General features: G+C 39.3%; 1 protein-coding gene across 4 annotated transcripts in view; it reads left to right on the forward strand.

The window, feature by feature from the left end:
• The window catches only part of pcbp3 (poly(rC) binding protein 3), a 157801-nt gene extending 145818 nt beyond the window's left edge, over positions 1–11983 (forward strand). For 3 of the 4 annotated variants that reach the window (XM_037789616.1, XM_037789614.1, XM_037789617.1), the window contains 8 exons: positions 826–957; positions 1857–1985; positions 4325–4399; positions 6446–6487; positions 8005–8083; positions 9178–9230; positions 10436–10605; positions 11589–11983. In XM_037789616.1, coding sequence (XP_037645544.1) covers positions 826–957; positions 1857–1985; positions 4325–4399; positions 6446–6487; positions 8005–8083; positions 9178–9230; positions 10436–10605; positions 11589–11643 — 735 coding nt within the window. In that variant the 3' untranslated portion in view covers positions 11644–11983. The remainder of the gene's footprint in view (positions 1–825; positions 958–1856; positions 1986–4324; positions 4400–6445; positions 6488–8004; positions 8084–9177; positions 9231–10435; positions 10606–11588) is intronic. The other variant, XM_037789615.1, reaches the window with a different exon arrangement.
• The last annotated feature ends 7884 nt before the right edge of the window (positions 11984–19867 follow it).

The raw sequence follows: 19867 nt of genomic DNA on the forward strand, positions 1-19867 counted from the left end.
AGCTCGCATATGCGAACACGCATGTGTGACGACCCGCTACATTTATGCACGTACAAAGTTACAAATAGTCCCTTTAAATGTTTGTAATGGGAAGTTGATTTACCTCAAAAAAAATTCTCCTCCGATTTACAGATCTCTTTTTAAATATCCATGGCCACAGACTCATTGGCGTTTTCCATCCAAAAAGGCGGAAGCGCTACCGCAGTGTCATCTAGCGGCCATTGTCAAAAAAGCACCAGAGTTTCGTCGTTTTGCTTCTATGCTCTTTGCCATAGCTTAGTTGTGTAATGTTTCTATTTTACACATGCAAAAATCTATCTCCAGTTGTTATAGTAAATAAACATTCAACACATTGAACCTTTCTGATTTATATACAGTATACGGTCGATGTGTAGAAAGCACATAATCCTTCATTGTGGCAGATATTTGTGTCCCATGGCTGTACAGTGAATTTCAATCGTCTCCTTTCGATGACCTTTTCCTCTGATCCTGTCTTTGATGTCACTTATCTAATTGATATACTTAAGCACTGTGACTGGAACTTGTAAAAGGAGACCCACTGCTGTGTCCTCAGTGACCTGCATGTAAAATCCTCTCTGCCAGACCAAGGCGCTCGTTATTTACTGACAAAGTCAATGAGCGGTGCTCATTCACTTCGCAGAAAGGATATGACAGAATGATTGAAACATATGTGTATTTGCGGCTCCTTTGTACTGATGTTTGAGTTTGTAAACTTTTTTTTTATGGATTGTCATCGTTGATTTGGTTGGTTCACACAGGAAAATATGACCACTGCAAAATGAAATGTACGTTCTTGTTTTCTAGGACATAATCAATTCCATGAGCAACAGCCAAGCAACCAGCAAGCCCCCAGTCACCTTAAGGCTGGTAGTGCCAGCCAGCCAGTGTGGCTCCCTCATAGGTAAAGGAGGCTCCAAAATAAAAGAAATGAGAGAGGTATGATATGAAACACTTCTTATGTTAGTTACGTTTTTCCATTAATACTTAAAGGGGAACTACACCCATTTTCAGAATTCATGCATGTTATTCCTATGGTCGGGGGGTGATGTACTGTTTAGCTGTAAAATGAGAAAGTTTGCTCCGGCTGGTGGGCGGTGCTTGGTATTTCCTCAACTGATCTCAACATGGCGGCCGGGTCACAAACTTTCTCATTTTACAGCTAAACAGTACACTACAAGATGTTTCTGAGAACTCAGAACAGTAACAGAATATTGATTCATATTTGATCAGCACTGACTAGTTTGACCGTTTGATTGACAGCTGCTCAGAGACAGCAGGCACCAGCTCATCTACGATTGGTTGTTTTCCTCCGGTCTGTGAAACCCTGCAGATGCCATTAGGAACAACAGAGGACGCAAAGGCACATGACTTTTTTCAGAGTATGCACTACTGTCATGATAAAAATAACATAATAATATCATATTTGCTCCAAATCTACCTACTACTGCTTTCAGCACAGCTGTGCTTTGAGCTAAATGCTAATGTCAGCATGGTAACATGCTCACACTGACAATTTTAAAAAGTAACTGCCCCCAGTCTAATAATCCTACCTGCACTGCTAACTATGGTGGCATCATGCTTTTTCCACCCCCCGTGCAACAGCGATGTAATGTGGCACTATAATACACCGCTACAACACAGCTGGGTGTGGTCACGAGTACAACAGATCTGATCATACCCAGCTGTGATATTGGATGGTGTCAGAGGGTCAAGAAACGTGCACCTTTCAAATAGAGGCCAGTGCAGCTTTGTTTGTACTCACCAAAATCACGAGGCACAGACTTAGAACTGAATCCTGTCAACATTGTCCCTCAAAGTCCTTTACTCTACTCCAGTCCACAGGGGCCCAGGTTCAGGTAGCGGGGGACATGCTGCCCAACTCCACAGAACGTGCAGTGACAATCTCTGGGACTCCAGAAGCCATCATCCAGTGTGTCAAACAGATCTGTGTGGTCATGCTGGAGGTAGAGTATGTGGAGATTTAGAAAAAACACAGCTTTAATTCAAATGCTTCTTTTCGTAAGTATTCTTGCAGAATTTACGAAAGCCATGGTGAACAGTTTCAGGCTACAAGAGTCGTGTCACATTTCTGGCAAGACACTCACGCACCACGTCTCCGTCAGTACTGTACTTATATTCACTGCTTGTGGTGGTAAAACACTTTTTCTCAGGAATTGATTTTTGAATGGAATGAGTGTTTTAAATTTGCTCCACAGGGAGAAAGATGAGATGAGACACAAATTAGGTCTGGGTCAGAAACACCTGGTTATTGTTGTCCATAAATGTCAACTTGACAAGCAGTCTGTTTGTGTAATTGAGGCCCAGAGAGGACGATTTGTGTCTTGCTTTGTACTTTCCATTTTTCCATTTATAGACTTGGATAGGTATTAGAAACTCGAGAATTGTTTGTGGTGTAACTATTACATTGTACTGAGTAAAATGATCATTGCAGTTTAGTGGAAGCAATTTGTAATTACCACAGACCATTTTTGCGTAGAACTATCCAGATGAACTGTCAGGAACACCCAAGCCTGTTTCTGCAACATTAAGAACACAGTTGGTGTTTCTTGATATTGTATTTAAAGCACATAGTGGATTCTCCTCCCTCCACAGCACAGCAGCTACAGAGGAAATCTAATTAAGTCCTCACCACTGTCTTGAACAGCCTTGTTGCTGCGGCACAGCATGAATCAATAGCTCTGTGTCATTAGAGTAAGTTTGCAAACTGGAATTCCGCTGCCTTCTCACTCAAATCACCTCCCTGCTGTCTTAGAAAAAAAATAATGGTGGCACATTTGCGAGATAAAACAGAGTTGCAGTGATGCATTTAATCTGTGATCATCAGGTTTCACACGTGCCATTTCTTCCTATTTTCTGATTTCCATGAATATACTCTGAGCTCCATGAATCCTTTTTGTTTTAATGAAACAACATATTTCAGTTTTCAAATTAAAACATTTCTCAAAGTAAGAGCACCAAGTTGCAATATTGTCTCAGAGTGTTTTTTCTGCTGTTACTCTGATGTAGTGTAATATAGCACTTTGGGAAATATTATGGTCTAGGGTATGAATACATGTGAATGAATGAATGCTTTTTAATTATTGAATAATTATGTTGTTTTTTTTTACCATCGATACCATGCTCCACATACATTATATTACACACTTCACCAGATATAAAACACAATAGTACTACGGTATTTTAAAGAAATAGATCAACATTTTTGGAAATTAACCTATTAGCTTTCTTCTGCGAGTTCTATTAGAAGATCAATACCATTCTCATATCTGTTCACTAAAGGTGCAGTGTGTAGGATTTAGCGACAACTAACGGTGAGGTTGCAGATTGCAACCAACTGAAACTTCTCCCTTGTTCCAAGTGTGTAGGAGAACTATGGTGGCCGAAAAGAAAACCCCGAAATCCCGAAATCCTCAAAAACGTGAAAACGCGAAGGGCCCTTCATAGAGCCAGTGTTTGGTTTTCCGTTCTAGGCTACTGTAGAAACATACTTATGAATAGTATATTCCATTTATGCCAATAGATCATGCTACACACTGCTCCTTTAAATATGAAGCTACTGCCAGTAGCCCGTTAGCTTAGCTTAGCTTAGCTTAGCATAAAGACTGGAAACAGCTAACCTGGTTCTTTCTTTTGAAAAATAATTTCTATAGGCCCATACAACAATACGTTTCCTCTGAGGAAAACTCTACAGGACTCCCAGACTGTCAGTGCGTCATGCGGGGGATAGCCCTGTGATTAAAGGGGGAGAAAGTAGTGAATGTGTCATGACTGTCTCTAATGCAACCCCCCTATAATAATACCTTCTCTCTGATCCCCCTCCGTGCTCACATGTGCCACACATGCGCCAAGTTAGCCATCCTGATGAAAATGCTTTTGGTGTGTGCATATTAGCGCGTTAACATGCGCGCATGCATGGCCACCAAATTATAACCAAGGCTCAAAGCTTACTAACTAACATGAAGTCACTGCACCCGGCCAATAAATAGTCCAGCACATAAACCACGGTAAAACTACAACCTGTCACTTTTACAATTCGTTTTTTTGTACGGATTAAACAAACAGGATATGACATGTTAGCTTTAGAGGTGCTGATGGGTGGATTTTTATGCTAAGCTAACATATTTGGCGTAGAGACGTGAGAGTGTAATCGATCTTCTCATCTAACTCTTAGCAAGAAAGCGAATAAGCATTTTTCCCAAAATGTTGAACAAGCATTTGCCTTTATTCAAATAAAGTAAGAACATGCTGACTCTGCCTCTTCTCTTTCCTCCTTTTCTCTTAGTCTCCACCAAAAGGTGCCACCATCCCTTATCGCCCAAAGCCCGCCTCCACCCCGGTCATTTTTTCAGGTGGCCAGGTAAGAGCTGAGCTCTAGCTTGTTAGTTTATGCTTAAAGCCAAACTGAGACATTTACTGCAACATCAGCCACTGCCTGTTCCTGCAAGCCGTTTTACTTTTTATGTGCACACTCATATGCTAATGAGGCCTCGTTAGAAAAATGACACCATTGCTTGTTTGTTCAAACACTAAAATGGTGCTTACATTGCCCTGTTCCTATACCTGTGCACTCAGTAGCAAAGGCAAAAGTAGTGTGAAAATATGAAACTGCTTCGATGCAGGTTGGTTTGATGTGGGTACAAAACATCGCGACTTTTGTACCAGTGTAGGCTATATGCAATTCATGTGCTGTCTCCTACCTTAGTTGTAGACCTGGCCTAAAAGCTGTTGGATGCATTTGAAAATGTAGCAAACAAAAGGTGAAATTGAGAGACACTTCACATAACTACTTGTGATGACTCCAATTGGTTGGCTTTTCCTTTGTCTGTAAATTATACCCAGTGGTCGTTAAATGGAACGTAAGACATGATTAAAGCCTTTAGACAACATAATATACAGGCCTGTTTTAGAAGATTTTGAAGAGTGAACACACTCACACAGGGTTACACAGAAACACAGAAACACCTAGGCAATATAGTACAACCCAATACAAGTCACTTGCATAAATACTACCTTTGTGAAGCTTAGGGTTGTGTCCAAGGTGTTCAGACAACATTATGGTTATAGAGTGCTCTAGGAATGAGTCCTAAAACCCGGAAATGAGTATTTGTAATGAGCATTTTAGCACTTCCGGTTACCACGTCTGTAAGTCAATGGGTTTTTTAGTTAGATGCCTGAAATAAGGTCTGAAGAGATTTTAACATTTTGTTTTACGACATAAAATACATCAGTAAATATCTCACTTGTGAATTTTGAAGCCTTTATGTGTCTTAAAAAACGTGGTTGCTAATAAGTGGCTAAATGAGACGATTAAACGTCATCACTCCAACTCGTCCGCCTTTACAGCCTCGTTGTGTATACCCACGGTATGGTGTAGTTCGTCTATTTCCTAACGTTAGCGTTTTACTTCTGGCGATTGCATTCACTCTTCAAAAATCATAAAAGTGGTGTTCATTTGTGGAGATTATCTTGCTGAACAAAACGTGTAAGTATCATAAACGTTTGCCAGAGAGTTTATTTTCTGCAATAATCCAAAACCCAATAAAAAAATCCCGTTGGCTTTTTGTCAAGGGAACCCAGGGCAATGCTAACTTTCTGGTTGGCTTACAAAAATACATCACCCCTGGAGCACTCTATTTCTGAAGTTGTAATTTTTAAATTTCAATTTGAATTGCATCATTTTGTGCAGATGTTCCTGTTATGTGTATGTATATTAAAAACCTGCTTTATTTGACGAGAAATAGACACAAATGTAATCCGTACACACAAGGATTTAAAAACATCAGTCATCTGAGACATTTTATTTCTAGAATTGAATGTATGAATAAAAAATAAAACAGGAGAACCGAAGATGAAAGATCATGAATAAACTCTTTCTGGAGCTGTTGTTTAGACGACTGGTGGCAAAGCAACTTGGTGTACAATGTGATATAAATTTATTTTCACTTGTTCTCAGATAATAGTGTCCACAGTGAACACACCAATTCTGTTTTTGAGCCTAGTGTACTATATCATATAGGACATTATCTTGTTTGACACTCACATTAATCAGCGTGTGTTTTTTACAATAAATCAATGCAAAATGGACCGCTTCCAAGACTTGCACGTACATGGTCTTTTTGCACTTCACACTCATCTACATACATATATACTGTTGATGTTATTGCATTGGATGTGGTAATGATGAATATGATTAAGAAGATCATTCACTGTAATATCACTGCTCCTGAAAATCAGAATATATTTGCAATAAGGATATTATTATGGTTATTTGAACTAAAAGTAGTAATTTTGTACAGAACTTAGAATGAACAAGCTGACTTTGCTTTCTGGGTGATTTCCCCCCCCCTCTTACTGTAAATGAGATGCTAAATTATAAATCTGTTATGTTTTTTTATCTTTCCAGGCCTACACAATTCAGGGACAGTATGCCATACCACATCCAGATGTGAGTTCTTGGTCTTTTTCCAATTCAATCTACCTGTATCATAATTATATACAGTATAATAAAAAATTGTCGCAGACATTTTATTACAAGGACACACCAGCTCTTTAACGTTATTTAGCGGCAAGTCATAAATCACAACCTCCAAAATCTCCCTTCTTGTGGTTTAAAGGGCCAGTGTGTTGCATTTCGGGGGATCTATTAGCATAAATGGAATATAATATTCACAACTATCTTTTCATTAGTGTATAATCACCTGAAACTAAGAATCATTGTGGTTTCATTAGCTTAGAATGAGCCCTTCATATCTATATAGGGAGTGGATCCTCTTCACAGTCCGCCATGTTGCTCCTCCATGTTTCTACAGTAGCCCTGAAAAGACAAACCAAACACTGGCTCTAGAGAGAGCCTTTCCCGTTTTTAGGTACCTGAAGGCCACCGTATTTCTCCGACACACTTGTGAGACTGCGATAACGTGAGCCGTAGAGTGACTTCTGTTGCTCCTAAGGTAGTGTAATTATGGTAAGGATGGCCTCTGAGCGAGGCGAACGGCGTTACCGCGATTTTGCGCTCGCCGGCTCACGTTACCACAGTCCTGGAAAGGAAGGAGTGAGCGGAGGGGCACTCAGTTGGTTGCGATCTCCAACCACACCACTAGATGCCACCAAATATAAGGGCGGACTACAGCTCACCCACCGCAAATAGCTTTTACCAGATGTGGTTGATAACAGAACGGTGACTGCTAGGGTTAACAATAAAGGCAAAGACAGTAATGGCAGTTTTGATGTAGACAGCCCTTTAATTCCGGTGGACCATATAGTCTCCATTAATAATCTTCCTTCATCTGTCCCTGTCGTAAGAGCATCTCAAGACCTACCGTGTGTCAGATCCACTAATTCAAAGTTGGGCAGTGATTGATGCCGCTGGAGGTGGTGGTTGACGGTACAATCACTCAAGTACAGACTTGACACCCTCTTCCAACCTCATTAAAACTCCTCTTGAAAGGAGAAGAAGGCTTGAAAGCATCCATCTTTCCCCATTCCTGATGGAAATGATCCACAGCAGGGGATGGACATCTTGTGACCATGTCTAAGGGGAGAGCAGCTGCTCTGACGGGCATGTAAAACCAAGAGTTCTCAGTTCTGAGTCATAAGTGCCAGCTAGAAGGACACATGGTGACTGAGGGGGCAAATGGGAATATTTCCTGCATTTAGTTAATGTTCTCAATGAGTGGAGTTGTTTGTCTCTCCATTTTGTAAATAAAAAAAATCCCATTGACGTATATGTGAAAATTACAAGGAAAAGGAAGAACAATCAAATCAGCAATTTACAAATCCATGACAGACAATCACCCCTCTCTCTGTATCTCCTTTTCTCTTCCTTTTTTCGTCCTCCACCACCCTGTGTCATGGCCTCCTTCTCCTCACCGTTTCTTCACTCTAGTTTTGGTTGGCTTCATTTCTTGGTGTGACCTGTGTAACAGTAACCTCTTAGTTCTACTTTCCCTCCTAACCCTTCAGCAGTTGACCAAGCTTCACCAGTTGGCTATGCAGCAAACCCCCTTTACCCCTCTCGGACAGACCACCCCTGCTTTCCCTGGTACGTACCCACAAGGCCCTTTAGATACTTCCTTCTCTTTGCATCCAGAGAAACATTTTTCTCTTTCCCTACCTTCCACCTTATCTCTCTTTTGGCACAGCATGACTTGACCCTTGTGGTTTCTCTCCTCCTCTCATTTTTTGTCCATGTATATATGTTTCTCTTGTCTCTGTCTGATATTATGCCAGTGAAATGCAAAAAAGAAAAATGACACTGGGCTTCACTTTAAAACAATGTATTCAGAATTGCATTATCACTTGGCAACAGGATACATCCTTCCTCTAACACATTTTTAGGTTGCTTATCTTTCCATTAGAGATGAAAACCTCCAGTTACAAAGGTTGGCCACATTTTACTGTAATAGTAACCACTGAATCTGCCCCCACATCCAACTTCTACTGTTTCACACGGACGTTAGTACATATATTATTCTTCCTGTATCATGTCCTGCATGTGTACTTGCAAAAGACCAACTGAAGATCTCATGAATAAATATGTTTGACTCCTTTGTCACCACTTTCATCTAAAAGGATGTGGCAACATGGAATTATTTATTGAATCAACAACGAATTCTTAAAAAAAAAAGAAAAAAAAGTGCCCTCATTTAAATGCGTTTTAAGTGACCTTTCTCACATCCTATCAAATCACACACACAAGGACAAGGACAAAGAGTGTATACAATTGCAGCTAAAGGTTCCATTTAGAAATAAGCTTGTACTTAAAAGAACATTTTGATATTTTGGGAAATACGTTTAATCATTTTCTTGACAAGAGTTAAATGAAAAGATTGATACCACTAATGTTACAGCCAATAAGCTTAGCTTATCAAAATGATTGCAAACCGTAGGAAAACTGCTATCCTGACTAGCCCGGCTAGATGTAAGATCTGCTTACCAACACCATTAAAGCTGAGAGTTAGCTGAGCAGATCGACACCGACCCTCATATCGACAGTGGTATCAATCTTCTCATTCAATTCTTGGCAAAGAAGCAAACAAGCCTATTTCTCAAAATGTCAAAAATGGTCCTTTGAAAGGTTAAAGTGACTTTTTAAAGTCAAATCTCCTTTTTTTATCCCCCTGCTCCCCAATTCAGGTTTGGATGCCAGTCCACCAGCCAGCACCCATGAACTCACCATTCCTAATGATGTGAGTAATGCTTTCTTGAGGCAGCTGACTGAGGGATAGCCAATATGTTTCAAAATTCTGCACGTAATTCTGTCAAATTATGTGTCTTTCAGTTGGCCTGTCATAGAGGGCCGGCTTATAGGCCATATAGGCGGTTGCCTAGGGCGCCACCTTCTGGGGGGCGCTAGTCGCATTTTAAAAAAAATAGAAAAAAAAAATGCCAGTGAGCGCCCTTAATGAACATATAAATAAATGGTGGCTCCAAATCCAAATTTCGCCAAGGGCACCAAAAGGGCTAGAGCCTGCCCTGATGTCATATACTATACTGTACATTCAAATGATGTTGAGAAGATGTCAATTGTGCAAAAAGATTGTAGTTTAAGACATAGTGTAGTACCTGAAATTCAGCCTTTTGTCATAGAGTACACTGATCTAATTGTCTTTAAAGAGGGTGGATGGCAGCTGTAGTTGTTAAAGTTAGGGTTGAGTTAGGTTCTTAAGAAACTAACAAGAGTACGATAGATTTTAAAAATGATCCAACCAAAAGCTCAGTGTTACCAACTCTTTTCCAATGGAAGTCGCTAAGTAGCGAGAAAGTCGCCAAGTCGGCAACACTGACAGGCCGTCCGTTCAGGTTTCCCTCCAAAGCCACACCCCCAAAATTATCATTATGGACGTAAACAACGAACATGGCTACTGTTAGTACTCAGCTGTAGACTGAAGACTGAAGAGTCCTGTGACGCGCAATGAGTGCATGGGCAGAATGCATGCAGGCAGGCATGTGGGAAGCCCGCTTATTACAGTCCTGCAACAGATACAGATACTGGATTTTCTTTCCTGTTTTTGTCAGAGCATTTGATTTATTGATTGCTTTTGGGTTGTAATGACAATTTCAACAAATATAACAAAAACAATTTTTTTAAAGAAGATACCAACACTAGCTTTAATGAACAGATAAGGAAACATTTACAAATAGAGTACATTGGAATCATCTTTCAAATGTATAAATGTTATGAAAACAAATGACTGACCACATTACCAACACAGATCTTACAAACTTCACTTCTTACTCTTTGCACAGCAGGACACCCCCAATCAGCTGATAACCTATTAACCACAACCCATTCCTTTTAAATATCAAATGTATTAGGTATCAAGTATGGATGCATTAACACAACACAGACCTTTCCTTGCTTCATGTTCAAAGACTTCTGCTTTTCCCCCAGCTAATAGGCTGCATCATTGGACGCCAGGGAACCAAAATAAATGAGATTCGTCAGATGTCTGGAGCGCAGATCAAAATTGCGAACGCCATGGAGGGCTCGTCAGAGCGCCAGATCACCATCACAGGGACTCCTGCTAACATCAGCCTGGCCCAGTATCTCATCAATGCCAGGTAACCTTTTAACTCTAACTGCTGGGCTCCAGCACAATCTAAAGGATAAAAGCAACACCTGAGTGACCATGCTCATAGTGAAGATCTGAGAAAACTGCTATCTGTGATTGTGCTGTTTGAAAAGAAAAGTAAATAGCTTGCTAGTTTAGTTCTGACATTCATGACACTGACACTTTGATGAGTTGCCAGAAAAAGCACGATATCTGTCAGGTTTTGACAAGCGGCAGATAAGTCTATGAATAATGTGGCTATTCATGTTATATTCTTGTTTTTTCCTTTCTGCGTTTGTTCCTTATTTCCATCCAAGTGTAGACATTAAAATGCATTAAGTCTCAGCCAGTGCACTCTTTGCAAGTATGTGGCTCGTGGGAGCAATGCCAGCGACAAAGCTGTGTCTTTGAACAGAACCTGCAGATTAGTAAATTGAATGTGCAGTGAGTAAATCATCAAATACTCAATGCCTACTTCAGTTTGGAAAGTTCATGGACAAAATCTTCATAATAAATCTGTAAAACAACACAAAAAGGTATTCAGCCTCAACAAGCCTATTATATCAGATAACCCGGGTGTATTAGCACATAAGCCATTTGTGTTAAATTAAAAGCAACTAACTCTAAGACAAAATCTGTTGAGCCCCAATACTAGATAAACAGGGTCTAGATAGTACGATACCGCCAGTAAAATACTGAGAAACACATTTTTCATTTGAATTTTCTTGCCATGCTCCACGACCCCTGTCTCTTTTCCCTCTCTATCCACTGAAACCAACAGAGAAAATAAATGTGTTATCCACAACCGAAAACGGAACCTCACTGATGTCCACAGGCTACCAACACCTCAAAGTCAAATGTTATCAGCGTCAGAGCAGGAGAACCCACATACTCAACAAACAGGACTTTATGTCTTTGGCTTCTTAAGGGGATTTCAGACAACAGTCCGCTGAGAAACTAATGGCTATTGCTTTCCCACAATTCCAATGGCAGGTTCAGGGACGTGGCTGCCATGTGGAATGACCCCTCATCCATGACTACATCCTGAAGTCACCCCAAATCTGCTTCTGTTTGCAGAAGCTAACATCAAAACCACCGCTTCACAATTAACCTCTATGTGTTATTCCATGGAACTTCCCCTAGACTCCTTTGGTTTGACATAACACTTTAGCATTAGCCTGTGGGAGACCTGCAGTAAAAGTCAGACAACACTGGGATGTGTTTTAAATGGATGTAGCCAGTGTACCGTTAGACATTTTGGGATATTATTGTTATTTTTGCTTAGAGTTAGATAAGAAGATCGATTCCACTCTCATCTCTGTCAGTTAAATATGAAGCTAGATCCAGGACACGGTTAGCTTAGCTTAGCAAAGGCTGGAAACAGCTAGCCTGGCACTTTCCAAAGGTAACAAAATCAGCATACCCGCACCTCTAAAGCTCAATAATTAACATGGTGGTTGCCTGGCAACCTCACATTGACGACAAGGCTCCAGGAAGTCACTGCTCCAGTCAAAGACGTAGTTTGGCACATAACCCCCGTAAAAAAAGTTACTTGTCATTTTTACACTCCGTTTTTTCTATAATTTAAACAAACAAGCTCTGATATGTTGAAGCTACAGTTGGCAATCTTCTTCAAAAATATTTTTTGTTATATTTGTTGAAATTCTCATTACATAGCGACCCTAATCAATTCAACCTTCAACCAAAAAAATGGAAACAAATCTGATATCTGTGGCTGTCGCAGGACTGTAATAAGCCCGTCCAATCATTTCACTCAGCACCAATGAAATGATTGGACGGCCTACCTGCCTGGGTGCACTCATTGGGCATCACCAGAATCTTCCAAAGGCTGCTAGGTTGACAGCTGTGAGTACCAACAATAGCCATGTCCGTTGTTTACATTCATTATGATATGTGTATGTTCATAATGATCATTTTGGGGGAGTGGCTTTGGAGGGTGGCCTGAAGGGACGAGCTGTCAGTGTTGCCAACTTGGAAACTTTCTCGGTAGATTTGGGGACTTTTGGAGCTAGTGCTGCTAGCTACTTTCATCGGAAAAGAGTTGGCAACACTGGGCTGGGTTTTTAGGTTGGATCATTTTTCAAATCTAGTGTACTCTTGCTAGTTTCTTAAGATTACCAACCCTAGCTTTAATTAAAAGGTGCTAGTAGGCAGATTCTGCTAAGACAGAGCCAGGCTAGCTGATTCCAGGCTTTATGCTATGCTAAGCTAAGCTAACCATACCCTGGCTTTAACGTGCAGACATGAGAGTGGTAATGATCTTCTCATCTTACTGCGGGAAAGGTAATACGTGTACTTCCCACAATGTCAAACTATTCCTTTAATTATTTATCCAGCATGCCTCATTCCAAGAACAATATGGTATTTATTTTTGTCATTACTAGCCTATATTAGATACATTTGCCTATTAAGTCCAATTGTGTCATTGTCTGGAAAGAGTAAAATTAATAAAAAATGTAAAATGAACAAAAAAGCTAAGAAAAAAAAAAGACAAAACACATGACTGCCACTTGAGCAATGCTGTTAGAGAGACGAGTGATGTGATGCCTCGGTCAGGGAATACGGCAGTTTTGACACATTTCATGACACCGCCATTCTTTTCTGTCCACTGCATGGCTTCATGAGGGGGTTAGTGTTGCATGGGTATGTTACCATGTTGTTTCATGTGAATGGGTACAACAAAAATACGGTATCAAATCTGTGTAAAAAGAAACTGGTGCACTCGAGCACAAAGCCAGCCATTGCAGCATAACTTTCACTTTCAAGTGAAAGTTCTTCTTTCACAGCTGTTTTATTTTCTCTGTCTGCCTCCCCCCCTGCTCCTCGTCCTCCCCCCCTGCTCCTCCTCCTCCTCCTCCTCCTCCTCCTCCCCCGCCTTCCCTGAACTGTTCTAGGTTGACGTCTGAAGTCACTGGAATGGGCATACTCTAATTTCTACCCATCTTCCCTCAGTGCATCACATGACCTTTGAGCAAATTGCATTGCACCTAGTATATTTATTTCTCTGTATTTGACTGTCCTTATATTTAAGTGACTTTAAATCTTATGATTTCTAGTATTTACTTTAAACATGTGTATCCGCACTGTTGCTAGGATTCCTCACACCTATCTGAATCCCCGTTGCTTCTGTTTCTGAAAGGTCGCTTTACTTTTTTGACACTCTAGTACCTTTCATTGCATCTCACGCTCCGCAACGCTTCGTTTCACCTCATGTTTTAACACGTCCCTGCACTTTTCTTTCTTGCACTGCAGTTACCTGGAAGTAAATGCAATGTAAACCTAAAGATTGGTATGACAATTTAAACCAAGGTTGCCTCTCCTCCACCCAGCATTCTAATATAATGACACATTTATATCCCATATTCTGACAACGACAGTACCTGTCAATGCATTATAAAACAAAAAGTCCGATAAGCATCTCTAAACCAGATATTTTAGTTTTATTTTAAACTGATTTCCTGATTGATGAAATCAGTGCTTTAGTGTGTGCCTGTAGACATTTGCCTGCCTGTCTTAGTGTTCTACGTACACTAGATTGATGCTGCATGACACACGGAACCTACTGCATTTCCAATTTATTTCGAAACCAAACAGGTAGAAAGGGAAACTGAAAGGGAATGGAACAAGCCGTGATGATCTGGATGTGTCACTCTGACTCCAATTTAAAATGACCTCTGTAATGCACAAATATCTGTCTTTCTGAGTTTCATGTGAGCCCTGGGTGGAAAAATGAAAATAGCCAGAGTAAATGACTGCAGTGGAGGGTGAAATCCAAATGCATGCTACAAATTAACGCCACTTTATTCGCCTATACTCCACAAACATATAATAATAATAATCATCATGTTATTCATGCTGTCATCTCATAACAACTATGTATAAGAGGCATGGGCCAGTTAGGTAGGCAACAAGCCATTCCACATATGGAAATCATAGTGTGATTCTGGTTAGCATGTATGAAACATTTTTGTGTTACATATGTATCTACAATGAACCAGTTGTTTGGTTTTGCAGGTTATGTCAGCCAATCAAGCTACAAGCTATTCATATACATTTATGTATGACTCACTGCAGTTGCCATCTAATATAACAGTATCTCCTTGGTTACGCCACATTGTCTATCTGTTTCAGCTCTTAGTTTGTCTTACTAACAAATGCACAGACACCCAGCCCTGTTCAAACTAAAACTGGATGGATTTCAAATTGCAGCTGCTATCAATTACATGTCATGTACTGATTAAAAAATAAAGGGTGTGTTTTTAATCAGGCACTTAAATGAGTGCAGTAGAATATGATGCAGAATGATGAATATAGTAGAGTAGAAATGCTTATTTATCAAACAGTTGGGTTGGGCAAGTTACTCTGAAGATGAGGTCTGTTAACTATGTATGACCTCATTAAAATTGTAATCTACAGTTCATCACACCAGATACATACAATAATATGTAATCTGATTGATGTATGTTCTAGTATGTTAGATATGAAATAGACTTTCCTATGTGTTCTGCAAGCATATGAATGGATCGCCTCATTAGTTTCTGCAACTCTCATTTAAAAATGTATACAATGATATTTATATCACAGTCAAACATGAACTCCAACAAGTAATATGATCTTAATCTGATGGCTGTGTTTTACTGATTGCAGGTAGCTACTGTTTTTAATCCGCTACATCTTAATACAATTACCTGTTTTACTCCCCAAAGCCTGGATATGCATTACTCCAATGATGACTGTAGAAATAATGTTTGCGGAATATTATTTGCATCATTGCAGTTTAGGCTCAGGTACTTATGGTTAGAATTGATTATAAGTCGGTTACAAGTCAGTAATACATTGCTGTTGTTGTTGTTGTTGAAACAAGGCTGCTTTACATGAATGCATTTACATTTCACATTTACACATTGCTTCACGAATGTAAATCTGTACATTAGGGCTCATCTGGCTGCGTCCAGATGTGTTTCAGATGAACAAACTGAGGAAAAGTCATTTAAAAACGTCTCGTCATCTACATAATGTGATCATGAAAGTAGTTTAAAGGCAGGGTTGGTAAAGTTTTCAGAAATATTTTTTGTTATATGAGTTGAAATTCTTATTATATTCCTACAGCAATCAATAAATCAAATGCTCTGACAAAACAAGAGAAAAGAACCCAGTGTCCGTGGCTGTTGCAAGACTGGGCTACTTATCTACCTACCTGCCTGCCTGTGCACTCATTACGCATCACCGGAGTCTTCCACAAGCTGCTAGCTTGACAGCTGTGAATACTAAAAAAAGCCATGTTCACCGTTCACGTTCATTATAAGTTTATGTTTGTAATGATCATTTCGGGGGAGTGACTTTGGAGGGAAGCCTTAAGGGACGTCAGCGTTGCCGACTTGGCGACTTTCTCTAGATTTAGGAACCTTAGGAGGTAGTTAGCAGCTAATGCTGCTAGTAACTTTCATTGGAAAAGAGTTGGCAACACTGGGCTCATTTTTTCGGCTGGATCATTTTTACAAATCTAGTGTAGTCTTGCTAGTTTCCCAAGAGCGCCCACCCTGCCTTTAATGTCTTCTGTAAAGTGCATATTTATGGTTGTGTTTGTAGGTTCAAGGTGTTTTCTAGTTTGTGTGCAGGCAGGCCAGCCAAGATGCAGTCATGCTACTTCATAATATGACCGATTTGCAAACATCTCAGTTGCCTTTTTGATTGTCACATCTTTCATAATCATGGCATTGCTCATGTGCTCATCATTCTACAATGCCATTCAAATCAAACACCTCTCGTTGTGTTGCTTTTGTCATTTTAATGATACATTTAACATTCTTTTTGTTACTGTGCTAGAGTAGCAAAAAATTAAAGGCTAGCACTATACAATGCTGTTTGAGGAAATGGGTCTGATCATGTATAAGTTTGAGCATTTGCTTCTTGGAGGTCTGTATTGGATTTATTAGTTATCGAGGTTGATTCTGAATTGTTTTGTAAAAAGAAGAATAAAGTTTGTGTTTTCTGCCCTTGACTTGTATTTGTCATCTTTTTCAAATTTTAACTTCTTGTAAATTACATTAAATTACATTCATTACTGTCAAAGTTAATGCAATAAAAACGCGCTAGTGCAAATTTGTATTAACGCCACTAATTTCTTCAACGTATTAGCGCAACTTGCAATTTTTAGGTTGTAGCGGGCTCAGTTTTAAAACTAGAGATGTTACTGGCATCAAATGAAAACCTGAGGAATCCATTGGTACCAACCAGGTCATACTAGCTTGTCGCAAACTTAGGCTAAATTTTGGCGAGGGAAAACTGGCAAGGCCATATTCAAAGGGGTCCCTTGACCTCTGACCTCAAGATATGTGAATGTAAATGGGTTCTATGGGTACCCACGAGTCTCCCCTTCACAGACATGCCCACTTTATGATAATCACATGCAGTTTGGGGCAAGTCATGGTCAAGTCAGCACACTGACACACTGACAGCTGTTGTTGCAATATTATACAGTATATGACACTATTTGTCATTGTTTTGTGTTGTTAATTGATTTCCAATAATAAATATATGCATTTATTTGCAGAAAGCAAGTATATTTGCCCACTCCTATGTTGATAAGAGTATTAAATACTTTGCAAATCTCCCTTTAAGGTACATTTTGAACAGATAAAAAATGTGTGATTAATTTGTGATCAATCACGATTCAATATTTTAATCGACTGACAGCCTTAATTACTTTACATTACATGTATTTAGCTGAGGCTTTTATCCAAAGCAACTCACAGTAATTGCATTCAACCATGTGGATACAACCCCAAAGGTGAAAGAATCATGTACATGTACCTTAACTACATCAAATATGCTGATCTACTTCAAGTGATTAGAAACAATAGGAGATCGAAAAACAGATTTGTGTGTGTGTTGGATATGTGTCTTCATTATTACAAAAGCTGCAAAATGTTGTTATACATATTTATCTGGCCAGTGGAGCATTAACACTTCTTGTTTGATGAAGTAAGTTAACAGACTTTGAGATATTGAAAGTGTTGTAAGTTTCTGCTTCATTACACTTTATTTTTAAAAATAAAAAAGAAACCGTTATCAATACACAGGGTGTGGAGTTTATTCTTCAAAAAAAAAAAGAACATTTGAGGGAATAAAACCTTAAATATTGCTCATCTCGTCCTGCCAGCAGCCTTGAGGGCAAGTTGACTCACCTTCAGTTTATTTGTGGTGCAACATCACCCAAGTCTCTCTAAATTAGACATAAATATATGGGTACTCACATGCATACATACACATACATACACACACACACACACACACACACACACATTTAGGTCCGCATAGTGAAGAACAATACAAGGACACAAATATCAAAGGTGCCGTAGAATACATTCACAAAATCATGGACAAGTGTCATAAGTAGGTCTTCCCAATAGCAATAGACACACAGAGACAAAGACAGAATCCCTAGGCAGTGAAATATGTTAATACAACAACAATACAACAACAATACAACAACAATACTACAACAATACAACAACAATACAACAACTGTACAACAACAATACCACAGCAATACAACAACAATACAACAACAACACAACAACAATACTACAACAACAACAACAATACTACAACAACAACAACTACTACTGTAAACAACTGTCAACATTTTAGGGCAACAAACTTCAGCAACATTTTAATTTAGGCAATTAAACATAACATTTTAAGTTTTGGTTTAGAGTTTGTTCCACTTTCAATTATCAGTTCCGTTTACTCAACGTAAGTTGCAGTAACTTATACTTTTACATTGTAACAACTTTGAATTCTCTGTCAACTTTAATGTAATTTAAATCTGTACATACTACCCACTTAATTTCAGTTGAGTTAATTTAGTGGAATAAGTTTAAGTATAGTAGGTAAGTATAAGTATTGCGCACTGCAGCAGTTAAGTAACTATGCAAATGCATCAATCAGGACCAATGACTACCCATCAATTGCAGAAATAATTAGAGATGGAACCTCTAAATTCAAAACTTTTTTTTATTTATCAAAACACATGGCCTTGTTCCAAAGGGTTTGATAGGTTAAATGAATGAGAACTGTTGAGACCTACAACTGTCCCAGACTTAGCACTTAATTGTATACTAGCATGCATCACATCTTGAACATCAAAATACAATGAGGTAACAGCTTTGTGGGAGAGGCAAGCATAGCAAGATGGAGTTAAAGGGAAAAGTCAGGTGACAGATCGAGAGAGGAAAGAAGATGACGGAAAAAGAAACAGATGAGAGACGGAAATGGAGAAAAGGGAAAAAGGGGAGAGAAGAGAGGTGGAGAGAGGGAACTTAAGAAAAAGGGGATCCATCTCAGGAAACTGAGATTTACATCATTCTACGAGGGGCAACAGGAACCTCTGCAATTCCAAACTGTCTCAGACCCAACATCATCAGCTGGATTCATTGAAGGAGTTTGTTTTTGAGGGATCAGACCCTTGCACAGGGATCTGTCCCAAGTTCCATGAAAACCTTCTGAATGGTTTTGATTGTGTACCTCAGTTCTTTTGGGTCCTGGAGGTTTAAAGCGTAGATCAGATCTACGATGTAACCAAAAGCTGTTAGCATGTCAGGGGGATCCTGAAGGAAGATGTCCTCTATAACAACAACGTTAATGATCATCCTCCAACACTGAGGATACCCACAATGAGGCCCTTCGTCTGCTCCTCTTCTGGGTCAGTGATCTTGTGATGAGAGACAGGAAATGACCAACACATGAAGAGTAAATTAAACTGAAAGACATTTGTCATTAAAGTACTGTGGCTCATAATAAGCTATTACTCTAAAATTAATTCAAATATTGCATAATAAATTACTTATGTGTTGAAATATAAAACATTCCCATCTCATACCCAGCAACACAACAATTAACTTCAATATACATGACACCAATTACATCAAGTAATAAAAATAGGTCAAGTCAATTCAAGTCAATTTTATTTCTGTAGCCCAAAATCACAAATCACAAATTTGCCTCAGGGGGCTTTACAATCTTCAAAACAAAGTCAGTACAATTTCAATACCATCCTCATGTTAAATATGCATTTTATTAACATAAGAAAGCAACTCGAGATTCTTATTTTGCAAAGACTAAAACAGAAACAAACATCATGTATTCTTTGCTCAGCTGCTTACCTCTGCCTCGCAAAACAGAGCAGGCCACCGCTCCTAATCCTCTGACACCACTAGCTCTTGCTTTGGGACAGTAATCTCAAAAGG

Source organism: Sebastes umbrosus, chromosome 13 (assembly GCF_015220745.1).
Source record: "Sebastes umbrosus isolate fSebUmb1 chromosome 13, fSebUmb1.pri, whole genome shotgun sequence".
NCBI classification, from domain to species: Eukaryota; Metazoa; Chordata; class Actinopteri; order Perciformes; family Sebastidae; genus Sebastes; species Sebastes umbrosus.